The sequence below is a fragment of the Muscardinus avellanarius genome, assembly GCF_963383645.1.
Source record: "Muscardinus avellanarius genome assembly, chromosome: 18".
Lineage (NCBI taxonomy): Eukaryota > Metazoa > Chordata > Mammalia > Rodentia > Gliridae > Muscardinus > Muscardinus avellanarius.
In genome coordinates, this window is record NC_137804.1 from 40,879,345 (window position 1) to 40,899,417 (window position 20,073).

At 57.3% G+C, this 20,073-nt stretch overlaps 2 protein-coding genes across 3 annotated transcripts; both read left to right on the forward strand.

The window, feature by feature from the left end:
• Positions 1–4,451: 4,451 nt before the first annotated feature.
• On the forward strand, positions 4,452–12,022 carry BABAM1 (BRISC and BRCA1 A complex member 1; the record flags this gene model as incomplete). Of its 2 annotated transcripts, XM_080715750.1 has the most annotated exons (8): positions 4,452–4,745; positions 5,318–5,376; positions 6,500–6,620; positions 6,807–6,885; positions 8,994–9,018; positions 10,344–10,473; positions 10,566–10,652; positions 11,822–12,022. In XM_080715750.1, the coding sequence occupies 8 exons, from the start codon at positions 4,452–4,454 to the stop codon at positions 12,020–12,022; spliced, it is 996 nt and encodes a 331-aa protein (XP_080571876.1). The 2 variants fall into 2 exon arrangements, with proteins under 2 accessions (XP_080571876.1, XP_080571877.1); XM_080715751.1 differs by lacking the exons at positions 6,500–6,620; positions 6,807–6,885; positions 8,994–9,018.
• Positions 12,023–13,339: 1,317 nt separating this feature from the next.
• Positions 13,340–18,438, forward strand: ANKLE1 (ankyrin repeat and LEM domain containing 1; the record flags this gene model as incomplete). The annotated part of the gene is made up of 10 exons (XM_080715419.1): positions 13,340–13,401; positions 13,469–13,621; positions 13,907–14,012; positions 14,090–14,282; positions 15,708–15,941; positions 16,062–16,367; positions 16,501–16,678; positions 17,776–17,935; positions 18,035–18,164; positions 18,266–18,438. 10 exons carry the CDS (start codon positions 13,340–13,342, stop codon positions 18,436–18,438), a joined length of 1,695 nt encoding a protein of 564 aa, XP_080571545.1.
• Positions 18,439–20,073: the final 1,635 nt, after the last annotated feature.

Genomic DNA, 20,073 nt, shown 5'->3' on the forward strand with positions numbered 1-20,073 from the left:
CTCCCTCTCCGTCCCTCTGGGCACCGTGGTTGGAGGCCTGAGCTCCCAGCACTGGGGTCACCCTCCCCACCGGCCCTGGGCTGGGAGGGGCCAGGAAACAGGAAGCCCCTCCTTGGCCAGGGACGTGCTATTGTGCCGTTTCCTCCTCGGAGGGCTTCCTCTGCCCCAAGGGGAGTGTGGGGACACTTGAGTTCAGCTCCTGAGATGTCTGTCTGTCCTGGTCTTGATGTAGGATAGAAGAAATAAGGAGGGAGGAAGGAGGCTGACAGGAAGGAAAAGAAAAATGTAACTTTAATATAAGAACCTGGAGCCGGGCGTGGTGGCGCACGCTTGTCATCCCAGCACTCGGGAGGATGAGGCAGGAGGATCTGGGTTTGCAGACGGCCTCAGCGACTTAGTGAGGCCTCTGCAACTCAGTGAGACCCTGTTTCAAAAAAAAAAAAAAACTTAAAAAAATAGGGCTGGGGGTGTAGATCAGAGGTACAGTGCCCCTGGGTTCCATCGCCAGACCTAAGAAGAAGAAGAAGAAGGAGGAGGAGGAGGAGGAGGAGGAGGAGGAGGAGGAGGAGGAGGAGGAGGAGGAGAAGAAGAAGAAGAAGAAGAAGAAGAAGAAGAAGAAGAAGAAGAAGAAGAAGAAGAAGAAGAAGAATCATCAGCAGCTGGAGCTGAAGTGCGTCAGAATTTACTTCTCAAACCAGTTCTCTTTCCCAGGCCCGAAACTCCCAAATTCCTGGGAAATCTGAAGATCCTAGAGTTAACTAAAAGAAACTGTATAATTGCCAGCCGGGCGTGGTGGCGCACGCTTGTAATCCCCGCGCTTGGGAGGCTGAGACAGGAGGATCGCACAGGTTCGAGGCCAGCCTCAGCTACGTGGTGAGGCTCTCAGCAACTTAGTGAGACCCTGTTTCCCAAATAAAATAGGTCAGGATGTAGCCTAGAGATAGAGACCTCTGGGTTCCATTCCCAGGACCACAAAAAGAAAGAAAGGAAGAAAAGAAAGGAAGGAAGAAAGAGAGAAAGAAAGAATAGGGCTGGGGGTGTAGCTTGGAGGTAGAATCCCTGGTACCACAAAAAATAAAAAACTATAAATGCCTTATGCGTTGATAACAAGACTTTATTTATTTATTTATTTATTTATTTTGTGGTACTAGTGGTGGAACCCGGGGCTGAGAGCTTCGCTCAGTAGCTGAGGCTGGCTTTGAACCTGTATGATCCTCCGGTCTCAGCCTCCCAAGCACTGGGATGACAAGCGTGCGCCACCACGCCCGGCTCCTATTTTTTTTTTTTTTTTTTGCAGGTCTGGGGATGGAACCCAGGGGCATTTGACCTCCGAGCTGCACCCCCAGCCTTATTTTTTATTCTTTATTTTGAAACAGGGTCTCACTGAGTTGCAAAGGGCCTAAGTAGCTGAGGCGATCCACGATCCTCCTGTCTCAGCCTCCTGAAAGCTGGAATTACAAGTGTGCGCCACCACGCCCAGCTTTTTTTATTTTTTAAATAAATAAACCAATTCACAGTGATTTTGTTTTGTGTGTGTAGTACTAGGAATGGAACCCAGGGGCCTTCTACCTCCAGGCTACACTCCCAGACTTATTTTATATTTTTTTTACTTGGAAATAGGTCTTTTAAGCCAGCTGAGGCTGGCTTCGAACCTGTGCGATCCTCCTGTCTCAGCCTCCCAAACACAGGAATTACAAGCCTGAGCCACATCGCCCGGCTCACAGTGGCCTTTTCCTCCCCCTCTCACTCCCCCTCCTCTTTATTTTTTTGCTTTGCTGGGGAAGAAACCCAGGGCTTGCACGTTCTCAGCAGGCACCTACCACTAGCTGTATCGTCAGCCCAGGCTTGGTACCTTATACTGTATGCAAAAATATATAAAAATAGAGCAGGATGCCACAGGCCTGTCACCTCAGTACTTTGGAAGCTGAGATAGGATCAAAGGTTCGAGGCCAGCCTCAGCAACTTAGCAAGAACCTGTTTCTAAATAAATAAAAATAAAAAAAGGCCCGGTGTGGTGGCGCACACTTGTAATCCCAGAGCTTCGGAAGCTGAGACAGGAGGATCACACAGGTTCAAAGCCAGTCTCAGATACTTAGTGAGGCTCTCACAAGTTGTAAGACCCTGTTTCCAAATAAAGTATAAAATAGGTCTGGGAGTATAGCCCAGAGGTAGAAAAGCCCCTGGGTTCTACCCTTAGTAACACTAACTAACTAACTAACTAACTAAATAAATAAATAAATGCCTGATGTGGTGGTGGACGCTTGTAATCCCAGCATTCGGGAAGCTGAGACCTGAGGATCGCGGTTCGTGGACAGCCTCAGCTACTTAGTGAGGCCCTCTGCAACTCAGTGAGACCCGGTTTCAAAATAAAGAATAAAAGGGCAGGAGGTATAGCTCGGAGGTCAAATACCCCTGGGTTCCATCCCCAGACCCTCAAATAAAGAAATAAATAAATAAAAAGGTCTAGTCGGGCATAGTGGCGCACGCTTGTAATCTCAGTACTTGGGAGGCATAGACAGGAGGATGGCAGGTTCGAGGCCAACCTCAGCTACTTAGTGAGGCCCTCCCCAACTTAGACTGTTTTTCTTTTTTTGTTGTTGTTTTGTTTTGTTAGTTTTTTGTTTGTTTGTTTGTTTGTTTTTGGTGGTGGTACTGGGGATTGAGCCCTCTACCTCCGGGCTACACTCCCAGACTTATTTTATATTTTTATTTGGAAACAGGGTCTCTTAAAGCCAACAAGGCTGGCTTCGAACCTGCGCGATCCTCTTGTCTCTGCCTCCCAGGCACGAGGATTACAAGTGTGCGCCACCACGCCCGATATAGACCCGGTTTTAAAATAAAAAATAAAAATATAGGGCTGGGGTGTAGCTCAGAGGTAGAATGCCCCTCGGCTGAATCCCCAGTATCACGAAAAATAAAAAACAAAAATAAAATAGGGCTGGAGGTATACCCTGGAGGTAGAATGCCCGGGTTCGATCCCCAGTACCACACACAGGAGGGTTCCCCAGGTGGCAGGTTGGGAGGGGCCTTGGGACTCGGGCCACGCCCACCCAATCTGAATAGCCCGCCCCACACTGAGCCCATCCCAGACCCATCAATCATCAATCAACCCCGCCTCTCCCCTTTATTCCCGCCCACGTCAGTCTCAGCCTATCAAGTTGCACGCTCGGCCTTCTCCCGCCCCTTTGCCTCCTGCCAGCCTATCACAGAGGAACCACTGGCCAGTGTGGCCTCTACCTTCAGAAGCAGGACAACGCAGCCTAATCTCGCTTTAGCCAATCATCTTTTAGTCCTCGCTCCCAGGGCAGCCTACCACATCCCAGATCCCGCCCCGCTCCCGTCAATCACACTATAAGCCCACCCCTCTAGCACGATCCAGCCTATCAGCTTCCCAGTCCGCTTAACTTCCTGCGTGAGCGGAGGTCCGCTCAACTACTCTTCCCAGGAGGCCTCACGGCCGCGCGCCACAACTTCCGGCCACAAAGATGGCGGCTTCCTAGAGCCTTGGAGGAAGGGCTGGGCTACTGTGAGTAAAAGTCGGGTGATGGGTGCGTGCGCGGCCAGTCCCTAGAAGCCCAGCGCACGCCTTGCTGACACCGCGTCTCAGCTCCTCGCTCCCGCGGTCTCGCCTCCATTCTTGCTGAGACTAATGCGTTGATTTCCGTAGAGACTGCGCGGCGGGCTGCAAGTCTCGGAGCCCGTCCCGGGAAGCCGCGCTCTTGCCTGGATAGGCAGACGGTTCCACCGGCGTCCGTCTCTCCCCAAGAGGACTGTGGTATCCAGATCGGCGCGTCTCGTTGTGCAGACGTTCTCCAGGAGCCCAGCGCCCACGACGGAGAGCCCGGAGGTTATTATTCCCTTATTCACCGAGACACTTCCAATTCCAGGTTGCAGAAAACCCACCTCAGTCTGGCTTCAGTAGGAAACAGAAGTGAGTGGTAAATGGACTGCATTCAGGCATAGCTGGATCCAGGTGCTCAGAGGTCGACCTGCCATTTTCTGTTTGGGTATCGTTTCGGGGGGTTCTCTTTCCCATCTTAGAGGCAAAAGGGGCATTTGACAGCTACGACTTGTGTCTTCTCAGCTCTACAGTCCTAAAGCGAGTCTCTTTTACCCGAATGTCTCTCTCAGGAGGCCCAGATTTGCTACTCATTGACCCGTATCGTGTTGGGCATATCTCTGAGCCATTCACAGTGGCCAGAGACCCCGAATTTGCTCATTGGCCAAACTAGGGGGAGGAGCAGAATTAGCCCTGCAGGAAAATAAGAGACATAGTGCCTTAGGTCAGGTGGGGTCTTGGCCTAATAGGTTTGAAAGGGACCCGTCCCACAGCTAAGGGCACCGAGTTTCCAAGATCACAGACTCATACCTAGTGGGCGCTTTGTTTCTAAAACTTCTAGAGGAGGGTCCTGGCTTCTCCCATCTCTGCACTGCCCGGCCACACAGGAGCCATGGAAGTGGCGGAGCCCAACAGCCCCCCTGAGGAGGAGGAAGAGGAGGAAGAGGAAGAGGAGCCGTCAGCTGAGCCTCGACCCCGAACTCGTTCCAACCCTGAGGGGGCTGAGGACCGGGCGCTGGGGGCCCAGGCTAGCGTGGGCAGCCGCAGCGAGGGAGAGGGAGAGGCGGCCAGCGCCGAAGACGGGGCCCCCAACCCCGCCGGAGCTGGCCCCAAGCCCTGGCAGGTGCCACCGCCAGCCCCTGAGCTCCAGATTCGAACCCCCAGGGTCAACTGTCCAGAAAAGGTGGTAAGTACGGATGGGGCCTGAGGCTCCCGGGTGCGGGGACCCAGGGTTAAACATGCCTGCGTTTTGTATCCGTTTTGTACCAGTTTTTGTATCTTGTGGCTGCCACAGGCTACTGCACACTTGGTGGCTGGGGATTCTTTTTATTTTTTTCGGTACTAGAGATGGAACCCAGGGGCATTCAACCTCCGAGTTACACCCCCAGCCCTATTTCTTATTCTTATTTTAAAACAGGGTCTCACTGAGTTGCAGAGGGCCTCACTAAGTAGCTGAGGCTGGCTTCAAACTGCGATTCTCTTGTCTCAGCCTCCCGAATGCTGGGATTACAAGTGTGCACCACCACCCCCACTGTCATATTTCTGAGTCAAACATTCTTTGGTTTGTTCATGCCTGTGGCCACTGAGACCTTCAGTCCACTTTCCCCCGAGTTACTGACCTCCATAGCAGACGGTTGCACTGGGGTTTTGGGGTCACCATGCAGTCTTTCAGACAGGGCTCCTTGGGGACGGCCGCCTGGCGGTGCGGGAGCAGTGTCTGTGCCCCAGTGTCCATCACTGCCCCTCGCTCCCTCACAGATCATCTGCCTGGACCTGTCGGAGGAGATGTCCCTGCCCCAGCTGGAGTCGTTCAATGGGTGAGGGGCTGGGCCATGGCTGGAGAGGCCCCAGAAGTCCAGGCTGCCCTCTCTTTCTCTCTGTCTCTTTCTTTGTTTCTTTTTTTGGAGTATGGATTAAATCAATGGGCATTCTACTTCTGAGCTATATCCCCAGTCCTATTTTATTGTATTGAATTTTATTTATTTATTTATTTTTGCTGTACTAGGGAGGGAACCCAAGGGCATTCTACCTCTGAGCTACCCCCCCCCCAGCCATATTTTTTTATCCTTTACTTTGAAACCGGGTCTCACTGAGTTGCAAAGGCCTTACTAAGTAGCTGAGGCTATCCTCGAACCGTGATCCTCTGGTCTCAGCCTCCCAAATGCTGGGATTACAAGTGTGCGCCATCATGCTCGGCTTCCTGTTTTATTTTTTAATTTGAAACAGTGACTCCTAAGTTGCTATGAACTAAGGCTGGCTACGAACCTGAGGTCCTTTCCTCAGCCTCTGGAGTCCTAGGATTTCAGGCGTGAGCCATCGTGCCAGGGTCCTCACTTGGAGACTTGTAGGAGTTGGGTCTGGCCTCGAGCCTGGCAGTAACAGAGGGGAGCAGCGGCCCCTGACACTGGTCGACCCGGGGCCCATCCAGGCTCTGCTCTGACTGTGTGAGCCAGATGAGCCCCGCCAGATGAGGGGACTCAGAATCAGAGCGACTTTTCGCAGTGTCACGGTAGCAGGACAGGGTGGCATACACCCGCATGCCCAGAGCCAGGTGCCTCGGCAGGCCAGGAGCACGGCCGGCACTCGGCACTCGGGAGGTGCTGCCAGAGCCAGCCTGGGTTCCACAGCAGGACCCTCCGCGGACAAAAGGCCGCAAGGCCGGTGTGGTGGTGCACGCTTGTAATCCTAGTGCTTGGGAGGCTCAGACAGGAGGAGCGCAGGTTCAAGGACAGCCTCAGAAACCTAGTGAGACCCTGTCTCCAAGTAAGAAAGAAAATCGGCCTGAGGGTGTAGCTCGGAGGTAGAACGCCTCTGGGAGGAGGGAGCTCTCCCCCACTCCGCTGGGGCCGCAGGGCAGCATGGGCGGGCACCTGCCACATGCCCGGCCCCGGGGCCTTGCGGGGACGGGGCCTCAGTGCGCCTTCCCCCTGCCCCTCCCAGCTCCAAAACCAACGCCCTCAATGTGTCCCAGAAAATGATCGAGATGTTCGTGAGGACGAAGCACAAGATCGACAAGAGCCACGAGTTCGCGCTGGTCGTGGTCAACGACGACTCGGCCTGGGTGAGGCGGGGCGGGGCCTGGGCAGGGGGCGGGGCCTGGTGAGGCTGTGGGGGCGGGGCCTGGGAGGAGCGGGGCGGGGGCGGGGCCTGGGTGAAGCTGTGGGGGCGGGGCCTGGTGAGGCTGTGGGCAGGGCGGGGCCTGGGGGAGGGGGCGGGACGGGGCGCCTCTGAGCCTGTGCTTCTGCAGCTCTCAGGCCTCACCTGCGACCCCCGGGAGCTCTGCAGCTGCCTGTACGACCTGGAGACGGCCTCCTGCTCCACCTTCAGTATCCTTTCCGCCCGCGCCCCTCGCAGCCCGCGCTGATGCCCGCGGGCGCTGCTCGGAGCCTTCGTCCCCCCAGCGGCGGGGGAGCGCAGAATGGTCTGTGCCCTGAAGAGAGTCCAGGAGCCGGGCGAGGTGGCGCACGCTTGTAATCCCAGCATTCGGGAGGTCTGGAAGGAGGAGCGCAGGTTCGCAGACAGCCTCAGTAATGTAGTGAGACCCTCAGCCACTTAGTGAGACCCTGTTTCAAAGTAAAAAATAAGCCAGGAGCGGTGGAACACGCTTATAATCCCAGTACTTGGGAGGCTGAGACAGGGAGTTGTGGCTTCTTGGCCCGCCTCAGCTACTTAGTGAGGCCCTCTGCAACTTACTAAAACTCTTTCAAAACTAAAAATAGAGAATAGGGCTGGCAGTTCCCAATACCAAATACACACAAAAAGGTAAGAATCTAAGCTGCTCATCTCTGATCCAGAAGGCTGCAGAATGTGGGACTTTTCTTTTTTTTTTCTTTTTTTTTTTTTTTTTGGTGGTACTGGGGTTTCTGGAAGCCCTTCTACTGCCGGGCTACACTCCCAGACCTATTTTATATTTGGAAACAGAGTCTCCTAAGCCAGGGAGGCTGGCTCCGAACCAGCGCAGTCCTCCTGTCTCCGCCTCCCAAGCGCAAGAATTACAAGCGTGCGCCACCACGCCCGGCGAATGTGGGACTTTTCAAGCACCCACAGACCCCACAGGCCGAGAGTCCATGCCCAAGGCACTTGCGGTAGCCCATGGACCTGCCCCCGCCTGTGAGCCCCAGAACATCTGAACCGCGAATGAGTCTTGCGTTTAGACATCTCGTTGGAGATGCGGATATTCCAAATCTTAAAACAGCCACAATCCCAAAGCCTGCAGTTGCCAGCGTTGCTCAGCGATAGACGCAGTGCTGGGTGGCTCCAACTCTGGGTTTCCGCAGCCCGCCCACGAGGGGAGCCGTGAGCGCCGAGTCAGTGACAGGCGTGGGACTGGAGAGTCGCATCTGCCCCACAGCTCTTTCCACCGGGCACAGCGTGCTTTTACTTCTTTTTTCTTTTTTTGAAGGACTAGGGATTGAACCCAGGGCTTCATGCACGCTAGGCAAGCTCTCTACCGCTGAGCTGCACCCCCAGCCGGCGCGGCACCTGTGGGTTTTTTGGGGTTTTTTTTTTTTCAGTACTAGGGATAGAACCTAGGGGCATTCTACCTTGGAACTACACCCCCCAGCCCTATTATTATTCTTTTCCTTTTTTAATTTTTAACTTTTTTTTCTTTTTTTTTCAGGTTTTTAATTGGTACACTGTATTCATACATCATAGTGGGCTAAAAACTTGTGTAGACATACATGTACACATCTCCCAGTTAGCCCCTACCCAATCCCCACCCCAGTTTTTTATTTAAATTTTTTTTTTTTTTTGCAGGTCTGGGGATAGAACCCAGAGGTGTTTGACCTCTGAGCTATACCCCCTGCCCTATTTTTGATTGTTTATTTTGAAACTGGGTCTCACTAAGTTGCAGAGAGCCTCACTAAGTAGCTGAGGCTGGCCACAAACCGCGTTCCTCCTGTCTCAACCTCCCCAGTGCTGGAATTACAAGCCTGCGCCACCACGCGTGGGTTTTTCTTTTTATTTTGAAATGGTCTCACTGAGTTGCAAAGGGCCTCACTAAGTAGCTGAGGCTGTCCACAAACTGAAAATCCTGTCTCAGCCTCCTAAGTGCTGAGATTACAAGCGTGCACCACCCTGCCTGGCTGACACGTTTATGTTAACGGGTCAGGTGTGACCCAGGTGGAACATGGTCTCTGTGAATGAGGAAGGGGGTCCTTGGCGAGTGGGGAGGGCACGGAGCCCCCCAGGCTCTTCTGTGGGAAGGAGAGGCCCAACCCTGTGGGAGACAGGAGCTTCAGACACCAGGGTCTGGAGGGGTCCGGTGCCCACACCCTGTGCGGTGATCTGTGCCCAGAGGAAAGGGAAGCCCAGAGAGCGCAAGCGAGGAGGCCGGGGCCACACAGCCTGCCTCAGGTGCCGGCTCTCCTGGGAAAGCCGCAGCCCTGCCCACACGTGCCTGTCGCCCGCCTTCTCCTTAGCACCCCGCCAGATCTGGAAGGCCTCTTCAGCCTCATGTAAGTTGCCCCCGTGCGTGCTCTGGGGCGATGGCCTGGCAGGAATGAGGCCCTGGGTTCTGTCACTAGTGCTGCGGAGAAGCAGAGCTGTCTGTGGAGGGGAAGAGCCTCCCAGGGGCTCGAGGCGGAAGCAGGAGGATGCCAAGTTGGAGGCCGGCCTGGGCAGCTCAGTGACACCCTGTCTCAAAACTTAAAAGAAATTTAAGCCAGCCGTGGTGGCGCACGCCTGTCATCCCAGCCCTTGAGAGGCCGAGGCAGGAGGATCGCAGGTTTGTGGCAGCCTCAACTCTGTGAGGCCCCTGCAATTAGACTCTGTTTCAAAATAAAAACCAGGCGTGGTGGTGCAGGCTTGTAATCCCAGCATTCTGGAGGCAGAGACTGGAGGATCGCAGGTTTGCAAACAGTGAGACCCTGTTTCAAAATGATAAAAATAGGGCTGGGGGTTTAGCTCGGAGGTAGAATGCCCCTGGGTTCCATCCCCAGTACCGCAAACAAAAAATAAATAAATTAAAATAGGGCTGAAGATACAGCTGAGACGTAGAATGCCTTTGGCTTCCATCCCCAGTACCACACACACACACACACGCACACGCACACACAAATAAATAAATGGGGCGGGGGTCGAGGTCAGAGGAAGAATGCCCTGGGCTGGCCCCGCAGTGCCACACACCCCGGAGCGGTCCCACTGTAGCAGCCCCGGCAGGGCGGCGCGCTCCGCCAGGCAGGTGGGTCCCAGCGTGATGGCAGCGCTGAGGCTGAGGGAGTCGGGGTGGCCTCTTGCCTCCTCCCGCTCTGCGCAGCCGGGACTCCCCGGGTTTGCGGTCTCTGTCTTGTCCACACGCTCATCCCAGTGCCCCTCCAGGGCCGCGCCGCCCTTCCCAGGACCCTCCCGAGGCCGCCAGGCGATTCGGCCTCTAGCTGTCTACATGGTGGCCAAGGTGCTCTTCCTAAAGACATGTCCTTTTTTTTGTTTTGTTTTTGTTGGCGGTACTGGGGCTGGAACTCAGGGACATTCTACCTCTGAGCTGCACTCCCTGCCCTATTTTTTATGCTTTATTTTGAAACATGAAATAGGGTCTCACTGAGTTGCCAAGGGCCTCACCAAGTAGCTGAGGCTGGCCGCGAACCGCGATCCTCCTGTCTCGAATTCTGGGATTACAAGTGTGCGCCACCTGGCCGGGGTTCAGACACACCCTGGACACTCCTTGGTAGAAAGGGGCCCTGGCGCAGGGGACGGGGAGGTGCTGGCTTCGAGGACGCACGGGGCGGGCCCCGGAGGCGGAACCCCGGCCCCAGTGTCCGCCGCCCTGCTCTGGTCCACGTAGCCAGCAGAAGACGGAGCTCCCGGTCACGGAGAACGTGCAGACCATCCCGCCGCCCTACGTGGTGCGCGCCATCCTGGTGTACAGCCGCCCGCCGCGCCAGCCGCAGTTCTCCCCGACCGAGCCCATGAAGGTGCGGGCGGCTGGGGAGCCCCAGGCCGGGGAGGAGCCGGGCTGTGGTCAGGCCAGGGACGGGACCCCACCGGCGGTGTGCTCTTCCCGTAGAAAATGTTACAATGCCCGTATTTCTTCTTCGATGTCGTGTACATCCACAATGGCGCCGAGGAGAAGGAGGACGAGACCAGCTGGAAGGTGAGAGGCCCCACCCCACTGCCCTTGGCCGCCCCGCCCTGGTCCTGCGGGAGCGGTCACTCACTCACTCAACAAACGTTTCCCACGCGTGCGCTGTGAGCTGGGTGACCGCGGGAGAGACGCGGGGCTGGGGGCCTGGGGGCCTGCCCATTTGGCCCAGAGTTCCGTGCTTCTTCCTGAGTGCGGCCCTCTGCTTGGACCCCGCCTCCCTCCCTGCCTCGAAGCTCTGCGCCCCGCACAGCCCAGCCCCACACCGGCCATGGGGCTGCTTCTCTGCTCAGTTTATCTATGAATCGGGAATTGAGACCAGCTCCTACTCGTTCTTCAATACCCAAGTCAAAATCTCTCCCTGAGCCAGTCGTGGTGGTGCAATTTGTAATCCCAGAACTTGGGAGCCTGAGGACAGGACTGGAGGTTCTTGGCCAACCTCAGCTACTTAGGCCCTGTTTAAAATTAAGAATAAAAAGAACTGGGCGTGGTGGCGCACGCTTGTAATCCCAGTACTTGGGAGGCTGAGACAGGAGGATCGCAGGTTTGCAGCCAGCCTCAGCTACTTAGCGAGGCCCTCCACAATTTAGTGAGACCCTGTTTCAAAATAAAGAATGTATAATATGGCTAGCGGTGTAGCTCAGAGGTAGGATGCCCCTGGTTCAATCCTCAGTACCAAAGGAAGAAAACCCAGGCGTGGTGGCGCACGCTTGTAATCCCATCGTCTGGGAGGCTGAGACAGGAGGATGGCGGTTAGAGGACAGTCTAGCCTCAGCTACTTAGTGAGGCCCTTTGTAACTCAGTGAGACCCTGTTTCAAAATAAAAACTCAAAAATAGGGCAGAGGGTGTAGCTCAGAGGCAGAATGCCCCTGGGTTCCATCCCCAGCACTGCAAGAAAAAAAAGTTCCTCCTGGGGAGTCTTCCTGGTGCCCCAAGAAGGCCGAGCCTGTGGGCTGGGGATGTGTCTGCCCCATATGTACCAGGCGGGTCTCAGGGAAGGTTTGCGGGGTGGATGCCTGCGGCTCTCTGGCTGGCTCCCCTTGGCCGTGTGTGTGTGTGTGTGTGTGTGTGTGTGTGTGTGTGTGTGTGTGTGTCTGTGTGCCTGTGTATCTGTGTCTGTGTCTGTGTGTCTGTGTGTCTGTGTGGCCCTGCGTCCCCAGCCCCGCGCTGCCCCCCACAGGACATGTTCGCCTTCATGGGCAGCCTGGACACCAAGGGGACCAGCTACAAGTACGAGGTGGCCTTGGCCGGGCCGGCCCTCGAGCTGCACAACTGCATGGCCAAGCTGCTGGCCCACCCGCTGCAGCGGCCCTGCCAGGGCCATGCCTCCTACAGCCTGCTGGAGGACGACGAGGCCTCCGAGGTGGAGGCCACTGTGTGACCCGCCCTGGGCCGGCCAGTTCTCAAAGTGAGCCCTGCGGGACCCCTAGGGGTTCCAGGAGGCACCTGGGGCAACTAACTGGGGGGCCGGGGAAGAAACCCAGGGTTCCAGCCGGCCTCCCAGGAGCTCTGGGCACTCACCCACCATGGCCCCCAGCCCTCACCCGCTCCTGGCTTCTCAATTGTCATTTTTGTTCTTTCTTATGATTTTTGTCATCAAAATAAATATCGGAGAATCCCTAATCCAGGTGGCCAACACTTCATGTTCACTGGGGTCGTGCTGATTGCGAGTGGCGGACCCCCCTCACATGGAGCAAAGGAGGGGGTGCACAGGCCGGGCGTGCTGGCACATGCTTGCCATCCCAGGCTTGGGAGGCTGAGTCAGGAGGGTCACAGGTTCGAAGCTAGCCTCGACAATTTAATGAGCACCCCCTCGACTTAGTGAGGCCCTGTTTTCAAATAAGAAATAAAATCAGTCTGGGGGTTTGGCCCAGAGTAGAATGCCTCTGGGTTTGATCCCCAGTGCCACAGAAAAAAAGGGGGACGCACAGTCCTCCGTCCTCTCTGACACCAGGGGCATCTCCTGAGCTGTAGCCCAGCTCTTATTTTGAAACGGGGTTTCTCCTAAATTGCCAAAAGTCTCACTCAGTTGCTGAGGCCGGCCTCCAGCCTACGATCCTCCAGCCTCTTGGTTCCATCCCCAGGACCACTAAAAATAAAAAGGGCTGGGGTAAGTCCAGCGTGGTGGCAAACTTTTGTAATCCCGTGCTTGGGAGGCTGAGACAGGAGAATTGTGCAGGTGCAAAGCCAGCGTCAGCAACTTAGTGAGACCCTGTTTCCAAATAAAATATAAAATAGGTCTGGTAGTATAGCCCGGAGGTAGAAAGCCTCTGGGTTCCACCCCCAGTACCACCAAAAAAAAAAAAAAAAAAGGCTGGGGTATAGCTCAGCTCAGAGGCAGCTCACCCTGGGTTAAGTCCCCAGTACCTCCAAAACAAGGACAAAACAAGCCTGCAGCGCTTCCAGCAGCGTCTCCCAGGGCGGGGGCCTGCGCTGAGTCCCAGGTCGCAGCCCCGCCCTCCCCAGCAGGGGCGTCCCTCCTGGTTTTGGGGTGAGAGCGGCACACCCACCGGACGCCCGCCCGAGGCCTTATCTGTGTCCCCAGCCCTGCCCGAGCGCGCTCAGTGGGTGTCGTGGGCGCCGCGGACACCGAGCCTGCAGGCCCGGGGGGGGGGGGGGGCGGGGCCGCGCGTGCGCACCAGGCGCCGCGGGAAACTTGAAATCGGAGGGGCGGCGGCGGGGCCCGGCGCGCCTGGATATGGGCGCGGAGCTCCGCCTGGCCCGGCGGCTGCGGGCGGCGCTGCGGGAGCGGGAGCCGCGGTGAGGGCGGGGCCCGGGGGCGGGGCGGCCGGGGGCGGCCGGGCCGGCTCTGACCCTCTGTCTGCAGCGCGGTGGAGGAGCTCCTGCGGCGGGGCGCGGACCCCAACCTGGTGCTGGAGGATGGCGCGGCGGCCATGCACCTGGCGGCCGGCGCCCGACACCCGCGCGGGCTGCTCTGCCTCGGGACCCTGCTGCGCCAAGGCGGGGACCCCAATGCTCGGTGAGGCGGGGACCCCAATGCTCGGTGAGGCGGGGACCCCAATGCCCGGTGAGGCGAGCCCCGGGGTCCTGGGGGGAGCCCGAGGGCCCAGGAGTGGGGCTGGGCTCCAGATCGCGCGAGGGCCACGGCGGGACCCCGGCCTGGCAGCCCCAAGGGTTCCGCGGCAGAGGTTGGGGTTCTGGGTCGGGAGTCTGGGGTCCGAGGCCCCGCGTCCCAGCCGCGATCGAGGTCCCTGCGCGGACGGAGGCGGGGTCTCTGGTGACCCCTCTGGCGCCCCCGCCCCAGGTCGGCCGAGGCGCTGACGCCGCTGCACGTGGCCGCCTCCTGGGGCTGCCGCGGCGGCCTGGAGCTGCTGCTGAGCCGAGGAGCGGACCCCGCGCTGCGCGACCAGGTGGGGCCGCTGCGGGGCTGGATGGGGCGGGTCCCGAGGGGGGAGCGCCTGGGCGCCCCTGCTGACCGCCTCCGCAGGACGGACTGCGGCCCGTGGACCTGGCGCTGCAGCAGGGGCACCTGGACTGTGCCCGCGCCCTGCGGGAGCTGGAGGAGCAGACCCGAGCGGGGGGCGAGGCCGCGGAGCCGGGGCCGGGCGGTGAGTGGGCTTACCCGCAGGTGGCTTCTAGAGGGCACCGCCTCGGGGTCCCTGTACCACCAGCTATATCCTGTGACCAGAGGACCACTCCCTCCCCTAGGGACGCACGCACAGACACACCTGCTGGTTTTTTTTTTTTTTTTTTTCTTTTGCGGGTCTGGGGGTGGAACCCAGGGGCACTTGACCTCCGAGCTACACCCCCTGCCCTATTTTTTATTCTTTATTTTGAAACCGGGTCTCACTGAGTTGCAGAGGGCCTCACTATGTAGCTGAGGCTGTCCGCGAACCGTTCCTCCGGTCTCAGCCTCCCGAATGCTGGGATGACAAGCGTGCCCACCACGCCGGGCTTTGGGTCTGTATCTTAGCCTCTGTTTCTGGCCGGTTCTCTGCATTCTCCTTTGGACCCTGGCCTCCTTTCTTTGACTTTTTCTTTTTTCTTTTTTTCTTTTTCCTTTTGGTGCTGGGGTTTGAGCCCAGGGTTGATTCTTTTGTTTTTGTTTTTGTTTTTTTGTGGTACTGGGGTTTCTGGAAGCCCTTCTACCTCCGGGCTACACTCCCAGATCTATTTTATAGTTTTTTTTTTTTTTTTTTTTTTTTTTTTTGGAAACAGGGTCTCTTAAGCCAGTTCGGCTTCGAACCTGCACGATCCTCCTGTCTCCGCCTCCCAAGCCGGGGACTACAAGCGTGCGCCACCACGCCCGGCTACCTATTTTATTTTTTATTTGGAAACAGGGTCTCTTAAACCAGCTGAGGCTGGCTTCGAACCTGCGCGATCCTCCTGTCTCCGCCTCCCAAGCGCGGGGATGACAAGTGTGCGCCACCACGCCCGGCTTAGCCTAGGCTTGATTCTAACTCTCTACATCTTCAGCCCTATGGTCCTCCTGTCTCCGCCTCCCAAGTACTGGGATTACAGGCATGTGCCACCATGCCCGGTTTACTTTTGTGGTGCTGAGAATTGAACCCGGGGGCATTCTACCTCCAAGCTCCACCCCCCAGACCAATTGTATTTCTTATTTGGAAACAGGGTCTCACTAGGTTGCTAAGAGCCTCACTAAGTAGCTGAGGCTATCCTCAATCCTGCCCTCCTATCTCAGCCCCAAGTACTAGGATTACAAGTGTGTACCACCAGGCCTGGCGCAGCCCTATTTTATTTACAGGGTCCCACTAGGTTGTGGAGGGCCTCCCTAAATTGCGGAGGCTGGAGGCTGTCCTTGAACCTATGATACTCCTGTGTCAGCCTCCCAAGTACTGGGATTACAGGCATGTGCCACCACTTCCGGTTTTAGTTTTTATTTTGAAAGAGGGTCTTGCTAAGTGCTGAGGCTGGCCTTGAACCTGTGATCCTCCTGTCTCAGCCTCCTTATTACTGGGATTTGAGCAGGTGTGCCTGGCTCCAGTCTCCCTTCTCTTTCTGACCCTGTTTCCATCCCTGTCTCTCCCTCTATTTTCTGGGCTCAGGTGGCCAGGGGCCTCTGGATGAAACACTCGATTCCCCAGCACTAGACACCGAGCCGGGCAGAGCCGACAGCAGGGACGAGGTCCTGAAGCATGGCCCCGGCCCCCCCAGCCCCCCTGAAATTGCAAATAAGCATGGGAACTCCGAGTTCCCGGTGGGGGGCCGGGACTGCACCTCCGATTCCTCCTTCGTTACTGCAGTTGAGGCTTCTGAATCAGAGGACCCAGCCCTGGATGCTGCTCCCCGGGCCGGGTCATTTTCGCAGTCCGTGGCTGGTGTCCATCCTGCTGAGAGGACAGCAAGCCTTGCGGCAGGGCGGCCTCACGGAGCGGGGCTGGCGTGCGGGGCGGCAGGGCTGAGCGCCCGTTTGCGGGCCCTGACTCTGACCCCCCCAGGCACCGCCTCCTTCACAACCCTCCCAGACCCACTGGGGCCACCGCTAGGATCCCCCAACCACCACCGCCCGGCAGATGCCCAGACGTCCCGAGACAGTGGCCCGGCAGCCCTCCAGGAGACACAGGGCGAGGAGAGGGGCTCCGAGGGCCGGGACCCTGTCTCTTGCCAGCACCTGCCGGTCTCTGTCGAGTCTGACCTGGAGCTGCTGCAGGCGCTCAGAGCACATGGCGAGAGCCCGGGCCCCGTCACCCCCTTCACACGGAAGCACTATCTCCGGCGTCTTCGAGAAGCCCAGGAAGCTCTTGGTAAGTGTCTCCCAGGCACCCCGAGTCCAGGGAGCTCTCAGAATTTTCTGGAGAATCCGGCCTGCACCTACCTCCTGGGAATTCCAAGAGTCTTCTCTTCCTCTGCCCCGCCTGACCCAGTTTTACCTCCCAGCCTCGGACTTTTCAGGGCACAGCCCAGAACTGGCTGAGGCCCTGCGGACCGGCCGTATTCCAGATTCCCAGGCAGACGAGGATGCGCTGGCCCAGCAATTCCAGCGACCAGATCCCACGAAGAGGTGGCGGGAGGGGGTCGTGAAGTCTTGCTTCACATACCTGCTGCTGGACCCCAGGTACTCGCCGCAGGAAACACCCTGAAATCGAAGCTAGAAGATCTGGGGGTTGATAGCCGAGCGTGGTGGCGCACGCTTGTAATCCCAGCCCTTGGGAGGCTGAGACAGGAGGATTACACAGGTTCGGCCTCAGCTACTTAGTGAGACCCTGTTTCCAAATAAAGTATAAAATAGGGCTGGGAGTATAGCCCGGAGGTAAAAAAGCCCCTGGATTTTTTTAGGAAAAAAAAAAAAAAAAAGAGCCGGGCGTGATGGCGCACGCTTGTAATCTCCACGCTTGGGAGGCTGAGACAGGAGGATCGCACGGGTTGAAGCCAGCCTCAGCTACTTAGTGAGGCTCTCAGCAACTTAGTGAGACCCTGTTTCCAAGTAAAATACAAAATAGGTCTGGGAGTATAGCCTGGAGGTAGAAAGCCTCTGGGTTCCACCCCCAGTACCACCAAAAAAAAAAGAAAAAAGAAAGAAAGAAAATTTGGAGGTTGGTTCGTATTTGCTGTGTGTCCTTAGGACAGGGACTGCCGTCTCTGAGGCTAGAGATGGAACTCAGGGGTATTCTATCTCTCTGAGTTACACCCTTAGCCCTTCTTTTAATTTTTTTTTTTTTTTTTGGTGGTACTGGGGTTCCTGGAAGCCCTTCTACCTCCAGGCTACACTCCCAGACCCATTTTTACATTTTTATTTGGAAATAGGGTCTCCTAAGCCAGCGCGCGCGGCTGGCTTCGAACCTGCGCGATCCTCCTGTCTCTGCCTCCCAAGCGCGGGGATGACAAGCATGAGCCAACATGCCTGGCTAAATTATGATTTTGAAACAGGGTCTTACTAAGTCACTGAGGCTGGCCTTGAACTTCTGATCCTCTTGTCTCAGCCTCCCAAGTACTGGGATGACAGGTATGTGCCACCATGCCCGGTTTATCAATTTCCCTATAAAAGGCGATCACACCCAGCTCAAGCTCCTGGGTATCCCTGGGATGGAGCCCCCCTTCTCTGGTCCTACAGAGTAGGAGAGACTGGGTGCGGGTCCAGGTTGTTCTGTGACTGGGGACTGGCCCTGGGGCCACTAGCCACTGGTCTTGTCCTGAGCCAGCCCCTCCATGCAGGGAGACTCAGGACCTGCCAGCCCGAGCCTTCTCCCTGACCCGGGCTGAATGCCTTCAGATTTTCGTGCGTGCCATCTTCTACGTGGGCAAGGGGACTCGTGCCCGGCCAGACGTCCACCTCTGGGAGGCCATTGGCTGCCGCAGACGGCCAAGAAAAGAGGTGTGAGGACAGGGGTCAGGTCTGGAGGGGGAGCCGGGCCATGAGCAGGGAGAGGCAGGAGGGGCTTGGGGGCAGATCTCTGACCGCCCCGGCCCCCAGGCCTGCCCCAAGGTCCGCCGGATCTTGGACATCTGGGACAGTGGCCGCGGCGTCGTATCTCTTCACTGCTTCCAGCATGTGGTGCCTGTGGAGGCGTACACGCGGGAGGCGTGCCTTGTGGACGCCCTAGGTGGGTGCCTGGCTTACGGTGTTGGGTTTGCTTTCACACACTTCTGCTGGTGAAGGGGCACCCCAAAGCTGCCTCTGTGACCCCACTGTCGATCCCTCCAGGGCTCCGGACGCTGACCAACAAGAAACAAGGGCACTACTACGGAGTGGTGGCTGGCTGGCCGCCGGCGCGGCGCCGACGCCTGGGGGTGCACCTGTTGCACCGCGCCCTTCTAGTCTTCCTGGCAGAGGGCGAGCGGGAGCTGCGGCCTCAGGACATCCAGGCCCGGGGCTGAGCGGCAGAGGATGGACCCACCTGCCTGGCTGGAGATGAGGGTGTTGGACTCTCCCAGCTGCCAGGTGCAGAGCGTCCCCATATCTGGCTTCAGAAGTGTGTGTGTGTGTGTGTGTGTGTGTGTGTGTACCATGTGTGTACCATGTTTGTGTGCGGTGTGTGTGTGTGTAGCACGTGTGTGTACCGTGTTTGTGTGCGGTGTGTGTGTGTGTGTGCAGCACCACAACAGAGCCCCCTCTCAGGCTGAGGAAGAACATTTTTTGTGGTACTGAGGATGGAACCCAGGAGCAGTCCACCTCTGAGCCATAACCCCAACCCCCCCCCCTTTTTTTTTTTGTGGGTCTGGGGATAGAACCCAGAGGCATTTGACCTCCGAGCTACACCCCCCTGCCCAATTTTTTATTCTTTATTTTGAAACAGGGTCTGAGTTGCGGGGGGGCCTCACTAAGTAGCTGAGGCTGTCCGCGAACCGCGATCCTCCGGTCTCAGCCTCCCGAATGCTGGGATGACAAGCGTGCGCCACCGCGCCCGGCTCCCCCAGGCCTTTTATTATTTATCTTGAAACAAGGTCTCCCTGGGTTGCTGAAAGTCTCCCTGAGTTGCTGGGGCTGTCCTCGAAGCTGCAATCCTCCTGTCTCGGCCTCCCAGTTACTGAGATTTCAGGTGTGCACCACCACACCGGGCTGCAGATGTTTCTGCTGGAGGGATAGTGAGCTCCCCACCGGGGAGGGAATGCAAGTGGGGAGCCAGAAGGTGCTTCGGAACACTCGGTGCTTGGGCATTTGGTGGTTCCTGTGTGGACCGAGTGCCCCTTTATCTCCCAGATGCAGGGGGTGGGGGCCGCACTGCGGGATGAACTCCCTCAGATCCCCACGCGATTGCGCCCAGCTCCAGAGCCAGCCAGGGGGCCTCATGCTAGTAACTTGCACGAGCCTCAGTTTCCCCAAGTGAACCATGAGCGCAGCCTGAGGTCTGTCATTGTGGGCGCGCTCTGAGGGGACCAGCTGCCTGGAGATGTGCCCGCAGAGGTCGTCGTGCAGGTGTTAGAAGCCAGCCCCTCTCAGCTGCTGTGCAACCCGGGCCTCCTTGCGTTGCCTCTCTGAACCTGTCGCCCCGCTCTCCAATGGGAGAGGAACCCCAATTTCCAGCGGTGCTATGCAACTTCCGACCGTTTTCAAATGCCCAGAGCGTCAGTAAATGCCAAGCTGCCATCCTGGTGAGACGGTCTCGCGGTGCTGTCGCCGGTCCCTTTGGGGAGTGTGAGGAGGGCTCCTTTAAATTTCTAGAAGTGGCTTCTCCAGAGGGCTAGCTCAGGAGGTTCCCAGGCTTGGGGAGATCTGCTGCCTCATTGGCTTCCGCACCTGCCCGTCATCGCGGCTCAGCCAACCTGGTCCCGCAGGGGGCGGGCTGCGCTCTGCAGGGATTTCCACCTGTTTGGGATTTCTGGGTGGCAGGCAGTGCTGATCTTGTAATGAGGGGCTTGGCCTCAGGAGGATCTGGGCTCCACCGCTTATAATCGAGCTGCTGAAGCCGCTTCCGGAGCTTGTTTTTTTCCCATTCAAAAACAGAGAACTAGGCGTGGTGAAAGCTGAGACAGGAGGATTGCGGTTCACAGTGGTAAAATGCCCCTGGGTTT